This window comes from Bidens hawaiensis, unplaced genomic scaffold (assembly GCF_021521415.1).
Source record: "Bidens hawaiensis isolate Kalapana, Puna unplaced genomic scaffold, B.hawaiensis_p1.1 tig00011638_1, whole genome shotgun sequence".
NCBI classification, from domain to species: Eukaryota; Viridiplantae; Streptophyta; class Magnoliopsida; order Asterales; family Asteraceae; genus Bidens; species Bidens hawaiensis.
In genome coordinates, this window is record NW_027491915.1 from 299938 (window position 1) to 308547 (window position 8610).

The window sequence follows — 8610 nt, forward strand, 5'->3', positions numbered from 1 at the left end:
CCAGAAGCTTTACATGGGGAATAAAGCGACTGCGGACATCATGGGATGACCAGAAGTCTTTTGTATTATTTTGTTTTGTTTCGGTTGTATTTTATGCTTTCGTTTCTTAGTTTATGTATGTTTGGGCCCTAGCCCATGTAATCAAAGTCCATTTGGGCCCAAGTAAATAACATGGAATGCATGAGACTTGCATATAAATAGTGCAAGCTTCTCATGCAAACTAAACCTTTTGCAAAACCTTATGTTGGAAAATTTTTGTAAAAAAAATATATATATGTTTAAACTTTAAATTATTTTATTCAAGGTTGTTAGTCAAAGCCATTAAAATGTCCTTTAATTTGGTCAAAAAAATTAAAGTTTTGGTTAATGGTTCCTTTAATTTGGTCGTTTTGGTTAATGGTTCCTTTAATTTGGTCAAAAAATTAAAGTTTTGGTTAATGATGGTTGAATGGTTTCAACTTTCTACTAGTATAAATACCAAGGGAGCTCCTTGGTTGTAGACACACAAAAAACACAAAATTAACACATTCTCTCCAACTTTCTCCTTAAAAAATTCCAACATTCTTGATCATCTTCATCATTTTCTTTGAGGTACTATTCGGGTGCTAGAGCCCTCCCCGGCAGTACATATTGCTTAGGCCGCTGTACCCTGGGAAACAAAATGGAGAGAGACCCGAAATTTGTTTTAAGGGACCCTTGTAAAACACGATCCTCGGCCACAAAGACTACGACACCATTCTTCTTCTACACCTTTCTTGCATTATTTTATTTCAATTGTATTGTAATTTTGATTTTTTCCGGTGTAATTCGTATTGTAATTTACTTGCTTTCCTAGATAGGTTTGATTCCTTGTATTGTAATCATTTTATTAAAAGTGTTTTATTTTTATACGCGAACGATCTCCTACACCTTATCTACCAACTCTCACTTTCTCTCTACCTTTTACATTTCTTTCCATTTATAGTAAATAACTCAAACTCAACAAGTTTCGAGATCTCGGTTGGTTATATGTGATTTCCGCTAGCATATAACTGAGATTGATTCAAGAACAAGTTGTCAGATACGTTAGGAGGATCTACACTTTTTCTAATTGGTAGTTTCATGGCCTTGACCTTCTCCTATACTCGATTTTGGGATGGATTGTGGTTCCATCACCCAAATTAGCCCAACCTAAAAAACCTGAACCCAATAAAACGTTAATCTGTACTAAAGCCGAAGTAATTCGGATTGGTTCTTGGGCCCGATTTCTGGATTTTGGCTCAACCCAAAAAACCCTAATATACTTTTTAGTTTTAAAACCAAATTTATTTTTAGGCGTAATACATTGTCATGAGAAATTTGTTTTTGGAAAAGTTTTAAGGAGATTTACATGTTAGCCGACAATCTTGAATTGAGCTCACTTGATGTACTCCGTAGGGCCTTGTCCATTGTCAATTCGTTCTATGTTTTTGTTGCCCCTAAACTCGAGTTGATCAAAGTATTTTTCCTACATCTCTTCTCTTATTCTAGCCTTAACTCTTTATTTATACACACGGTATCGATTCATAATTATCTGTAGTTTCTCAATGTAACATAAGTTTCCTTCAAAAGCGATTTTGAAACCTTGGCTTTGCAGTTGGTCTAAGCTTAAAGACATTCTTCCCTAAAATAGGGATATAGTGTACACGGATTCTATATTTCTATAACTATTTATTTCTATTTGTCCTTTTACGCAAAAATATTCCCTATGAAAACACCTATGTATGCTTCAATAGTTCATTAGCCACCTATGTATGCTTCAATAGTTCATTCCTAAATGATTCTCTAAAAGTTTTAAACAATGCTTATTTCCACTTACATGTTTCTATTGGATTAACATAACAAAACAAATTTCATTTCCAACCCCTTTCATCAGTTCTGAACATAAATTCGTAAATTTGGATGCATACAATCTGCATACCTCTTTATGGTATATGCTATGACTCAAATGCTGTACTTAATTGGTAATTTACATGATATTACAAACTCAAACACACACTCATACTTAATTGTAGAGAATGAACGAGATTAATAAAACAAACATATAGTAGACGGATATTCGATTAACATGAAAATGAGGGTTGCACGGATATACATAGCTAGCCATTGTCTAAGACAGTTGACGTGACCGTTATTATAGTTATGTTGGCGTTGAAACAATACCAACGTAAATACATAACATAGAATTTAATAATAATGGTCCATACTAATAAGTTTGTAACATACTAATGTAACATAAGTAATTAAATGATGCTTCTAGATTCTCTATGAAAACCAAGGTTTAGGTTCCAACAAATTAGAGCCATATAGCCTTAGCCTCAATGAGCAAGGGCTTTAACTTGCTTTCCATATTGAGGGTCCTCACCTCGTTAGAACAACCAACCAGCTTCTTGCCTATGAAAACAACCGGCACACTTGGACTGCAACCTAACCCTGTTAACTTCCTTTCCACAACTGCCCCATTCGAAATTTCGTCCACCTCGTATATAGTCGGGTTAGCCCCAAAGTTCCTTACGAGTGTTTTAATGGAATGACATATCGAGCAAGATGCTTTGCTAAAGATCACCAATGGGTTATCCACTACAAGCCTTTTAACAGTGCTCATTGTTGTAATTAGGGTTTTGTTTCTGGAGTTCTTTGGACCCTTTTGTATGGTGTATATATACATAGGCAAAAGTGGGCCTTTAAATAGATTCCATCCAAAGGCTTTATCAAACACGTGGAATTGCAATACTCAGGGCGTGTATAGTTCGCGGAAATACGAATTTATGAAAGTAACTAGATTTAGAATTTAGTAAAAAGGATTTAAAATCTATCAAATAATTAATTAAATAGAGTTTATAATGAATATTGGTGAAAAACAATAAATCAATTGGTGTCAGGTACACTGCCTACTAGTTCCATGAACCAAATGCGCCCTCACGCCATGAATTCAACATGGCCTAACTTATGGTACACATGTTATCACTGATATACGGTTACTCATAGAATATTGATTTGATATATGAATGAAATGATGGCGTAGTACGGTCAAAGTTGTTCTACACAAGTACTTGGTTGAAATTCTCACGGTTGCTGCACGCTTTCTACCTTTTTTTGGGTATTCCTAGTTTTGATCGCATGCATATGCAATGTAAAGTCGTACAAAATTTGTTAACAAGATTTAATTTACAGCCTTAAATTACCATAAAAATATTTGATATCAATTAAACAAACAATTGGCATTTAATTATGTGGACCACGAACCTGCTTGTAAACAAACTGAATAGGAACAAAATTACGGCCATGATTTTATGAAGTGGTTTGGTTTAGAGGAATTTAGTCAAAACTACGTAGTTTTGATGGGTTTTACGTGCAAGGTTAGGTGTCTCACAGCACCGTATTCACTTACCCCTTTACATGAAGCCAAAACTTTACACGAGATTATGAAACCCTAAAACTTTACAACAGAAGTAATCGATGGCTCACAGACTATCTTATACGTTTTTCTAGATCCTTACATATGTGGGCAGTCGTAGACACACCGCACCACGCTTGGTCATTGTCCCTGTCACGTTGGGCCGAGTCACAAGTAACCCGTGAGGGAAATGATTTCGTGTATATAGGTAGTTGCCAAGTTCACAAATGCCATAGTAAATGCTGAGCGGTTTCGAGTTAATCTTGAGTTTATAAAAATATTACATAAATGTTTTATACACCTTAATCTATCCTCTGTCTGCGAACCGAGTCACAAGCAACTCGTAAAGGGAAGGGTTTCATGTTACAAAGTACTATTTTTGAGTCAACGTGTTCACCAACATGTAGTGCTGACGTATTTTTTAAACTATTTTACAGGTAATCAGTAGAACATAATAGAGGATGGAGGATAAGATGACCCAGGCATATGTTTTTGAATATGCTAATAGATGTAAATTAATGTTTTGACAAGTTAAACTCTTTTGTATCATCAATGGGTGTTTAAATCCCAAATTTTGAATATAATAATATTTTATGAAACAAAAGACTTCCGCTACACATACAAATTTGATATATTTACAAAACATGTATCAATTATTTGTCACACATCTAGGCCCAGAGGAGAGGTGTGACAAAAGAGCTACAACATAGGAGTCGATGGCCTATTTATTAGCCATAAGAACACGCCTTATTTGATCATCTCCACCATTCTAACGCCTCACACTATTTTGTTATTGGGAATAAATTCATTTATGCATCTCCAAATATTCCAGGGTTACCATCAACACTCGTTGAACCATGTTTCCTTTTTCTTTACTGGTTGATCGAGCACCATAATCTAACATATTTTCAACGACTTGATATCCACCATGAGGGGAATCTTAAGCCACATGCGGACTTGGTTCCAGATTATTTTCACCATTGAGCACTTAATCTGTAAATGGTTAACCGATTCCACATCATAAACATTTTGGTAGGTTAACGCCCCTATACATCTATGCTTCATTTGTAGGGAATCTATCCAACTTTGCTGTCCACTCAAAATAATTAACCTTGAGGGGCACCCAATAATTCCACGGGAATATCCATTGTGGCCATGCACCGCCATTTGAGATTTCCAAATATAGCCTCACCCTTTTTGTGTTAAACTCGTCCTCTTTATCAGCAGTAACCCAGTACAAGTATCTTCTCTTTTACCTTTTACTTTATCTAAACATATCATTAACGCATCCGTCTCCAGCCACTTTTTTGTTGAGATATGATCTCTATACCACGTCCACGACCATTGTATAATAAAGCCAAATTTCACATTAGTCAGTCGTCAGACCAATTATCAATCCAGAAACTCATACTTCGCCATCACTAACATTCGCTTTCAATTTGTTACTAAGATTAACATCACCTTTCATTAGAAACCCTCTTGATAAGGTAACATAGCTTGTTCAACGATTCTAGATGGCTTTACCTTTTAAGTCTTCGAAAATTAAAATCAACGTGAATAGACCCAATGTTGAAAAGTATGTTTATTATTATATTTGGACTTTGACTCTTATACTTCAAGGGACCAAAAGTGACACCTTCCCATTTCTATATTTCATCTCTATATACTCGCAACCACATTTCGTCACTAACATACATACACGACGAAACAAAAACCCTAACTCCCAAATCAATTCTCGTCGTGCGTTCAACAATTCACTCCACAAACCCAGTAATCAAACACCCTTTTGTTCCAATTGCACGTAACTGATCACCAATTCGGTCAATTTCGGGTCAAATCAAAAATGGATTCACCCCCTCAAGTTCGGTTTACGTTAGGAAGACAATCATCAATGGCGCCGGATCGGGTATCCGGGTCGGATTCGGAAGACGAGGAGGTTGATGGGTTGGATCTGATTGACCCAAGGGTGAGGTTAATGTTCTTTTCAAGTGAGGGTAATATAGATGGGATTAAGGAGTTGTTGGATTCAGGAACTGATGTGAACTTCAAGGATATTGATAATCGGACTGCGTTACATGTGGCTGCTTGCCAAGGGTTTTGTGATGTTGCTGAGCTGTTATTGCAAGCGGGTGCTGAAGTTGATCCAAAAGATCGGTGGGGTAGCACGGTAAGAGGATGATTATAATAATAATAATATTGTTTGTTTACTCCTGGTTTTAGCGAATGCGTTGATGATGATTATTGTTGATCGTAAAGCGCGTGTTGTTAGATATTTTAGTGTAGTTGGATTGACTTGTTGACTAATGTGAATTATAGTATTCATCAAATAAGTCCCGAGGTACGGGGTGCACGCTTGTTTGAGTTTATTATGATATTTTGGAAATTTTTGTTTGAAAATGGTCGCTTTATTAAAAATTCATTAGAATTTTCCGGAATTTGAAATGCCAAAATTTTGGGCATTTTTAATGCAATTTAAAGTTTTAAATGATAACTAAGGCAGTTTTCACACACTAGTCTCGTGCATACGATTTCGTCATCATTTTTGGTCGTTCTGTAAAATCCATGGTTGACGAAATAACACAAAATTCACGTACTTGACTTGTCTCGTTCTGAGTTATATCCGATTGAAATATTCGAGAGAACCACCGAACTATTTTGATCTGAAAGTGTCTTACGACTCTCGGAATATGCAAGCATTGTATTTGACGAATTCCGAGCAATATTTCTTCTTTCCTATTTTAGTGTTTGGATGTGTAAATTTTAAGTGGTTAGTGCTATTTGGACAATCAAAATTAGATACATTCAATTAGATGATCAATTGGATAATTGGTGTTTGTAATTTGTATCTAACAAAAAGATTCACAATGTAATTAAGGGATCCTAATCAAGTATGTTATGGTTTTCTTTAATATCGTATGAGTTTATTTCTTTTGAACAGCCTCTTGCAGATGCAATCCATTACAAGAACCATGATATGATCAAACTTTTGGAGAAAAATGGTGCAAAACCTCTGGTAAGTTGTTACGCTTAATATACATTATGTGAACATCATATTGTTGGCTATTAATTCTCTTGATCTTTTGTATTTTAGATGGCTCCAATGCATGTAAAAAACACCCGTGAAGTTCCAGAATATGAAATTGATGCTCAAGAACTTGATTTTACCAATAGTGTGGACATTACTAAGGTAAATTATTAATTATCTACAAATGTGGAAACATTTTGTTAATTGATGATAACGAAACTTTTTAACTTTCGTTGGAATGTTAAAGAAATTTGTAACTTTTTGTTGTAATGTTGCAGGGTACGTTCACAATAGTTTCATGGCATGGAACTAAAGTTGCGGTGAAAAAACTTGGAGACGAGCTTTTTACCGATAAGGAAAAAGTGTGGGTTGTTTGCTTCCCGACAATATGTTATTATATGGTTTTCAGTTAATAGTATAATACATTATTTACTTTTTTAATTCTCGGGTTATAAACAGGAGGGCGTTTAGAGATGAACTTGAATTACTGCAGAAGATACGGCATCCGAATGTGGTTCAGTTTCTTGGTGCTGTGACTCAAAGTAGTCCGATGATGATAGTAACAGAGTATCTACCAAAGGTCGTTACTTTCTAGTTTAATCTCCTAGTTTGGCATCATCTTTATTTATTTAAGTTTTGTATGTTCCAGGGTGATCTGCGTCTATTTCTAAAAAGGAAAGGCGCGTTAAAGCCAATAACAGCTTTGAAATTTGCCATGGATATAGCAAGGTACTTATAAATTTCCATGTTTGCTAATATAAACACTAATTTTTGATACTTAGTATCTAGACAGAATTAGAATTTAAGTCACGAGTCTTAAATGCTACTATTTTGGTAGGGGGATGAACTATTTGCACGAGAATAAACCAGAACAGATTATTCACAGGGATCTAGAGCCTTCGTAAGTTATTCTACAAATTTAAAGTAGTGAGCTCTGTTTAATGTACGTACATTCATTATAATTATTAACTGCTTTCTTTTGTTATGCGAGTAAGAAAACAGGAATATTTTGCGGGCTGATTCTGGACATCTAAAAGTTGCAGACTTTGGAATTAGTGAGCTGCTGAAGGTGACCAAGAAAGTCAAACAAGAAAAACTCATGTCATATCATGACACTACATGTAAGTGTTATAATGTTACTTATTATTAGACTAGTTTTCACAAGTTGAATATGTTGTTTGATGTAACAGGGAGATACGTTGCTCCTGAGGTGTTTAGAAATGAAGATTATGATACAAAAGTGGATGTTTTCTCATTTGCCTTGATTTTACAAGAGGTATGACTTTATAATAATATTTTTTTCATATTAATCAAGCATGCGTGTAATTTGGCCTGGCCCGTGTTATCTACTTTTGTTTTGTTAGATGATTGAAGGCGAACAACCATTTTTTAATAAGAATGAGGATGACGTTCCAAAAGCATATGTTTCAAAAGAACGCCCTCCGTTCAATGCTCCATCAAAGAGTTATGCTCATGGGCTTAGAGAGTATGTGCTTTATAGTTATATGTTAATGAATCAAACTATCATCCTTTTGATTGATTTATCTCACAGGTTGATTGAAGAGTGTTGGCATGAGGATCCAGCCAAAAGACCGACATTCAGAAAGATAATCTCTCGGTTGGAAACAATCTATAATTCTTTTAATCGAAGAAGGCGTTGGAAGGTATCTTTTTCGTTAGTTAACTTGTTCATCCGTAGAGCTCACATTCATGGTGTAAAATTGTCGTTCAGGTTAAGCCATTGAAGTTGTTTAAGAAAATGGAGACAATATGGAAGAAAGAAGATTCTGTAAGAAGCAGCCGTGACCGATCATCTCACATCTAAGTTGATCAACGGCATAAAAACATGCGTGTCTTTTTCGGCTCTTGAAGTAACCTTCACGTATGCTAAAAAAGCTAGGAAGGCAGTCTCTTGTTTAATAGATGTTGTGCACACACATTATTATTATTATCGACAAAATCAGTTTTCCGCAGTTAATTTCTAGTGTCATCTTTCCCTTTTGATTTGTTGTATCAAAACTTCATGCTGGTATAATGCTCAAATATGTCACAAGTTGTCAGATTCAAAGTACCTGAGGTTCATTGTCGAACGTGTGATCTATGCTATTATATTATAAAACCGCAATTTTACACCTTGTTCATATGTTAATACATGTACTCTAAGCTAATG

At 35.2% G+C, this 8610-nt stretch overlaps 1 protein-coding gene and 1 pseudogene across 1 annotated transcript; one reads left to right on the forward strand and one right to left on the reverse strand.

Annotated features, from left to right (window-relative positions):
- Window positions 1–2314: 2314 nt before the first annotated feature.
- LOC143538543 (monothiol glutaredoxin-S1 pseudogene) lies at window positions 2315–2623 on the reverse strand (annotated as a pseudogene).
- A 2613-nt stretch (window positions 2624–5236) lies between these two features.
- LOC143538525 (serine/threonine-protein kinase 12-like) lies at window positions 5237–8329 on the forward strand. The gene is made up of 12 exons (XM_077032071.1): window positions 5237–5582; window positions 6354–6428; window positions 6507–6602; window positions 6719–6804; window positions 6900–7020; window positions 7090–7169; window positions 7279–7341; window positions 7443–7561; window positions 7631–7716; window positions 7805–7926; window positions 7993–8104; window positions 8173–8329. Exons 1-12 carry the CDS (start codon window positions 5259–5261, stop codon window positions 8263–8265), a joined length of 1377 nt encoding a protein of 458 aa, XP_076888186.1. The 5' UTR covers window positions 5237–5258; the 3' UTR covers window positions 8266–8329.
- The last annotated feature ends 281 nt before the right edge of the window (window positions 8330–8610 follow it).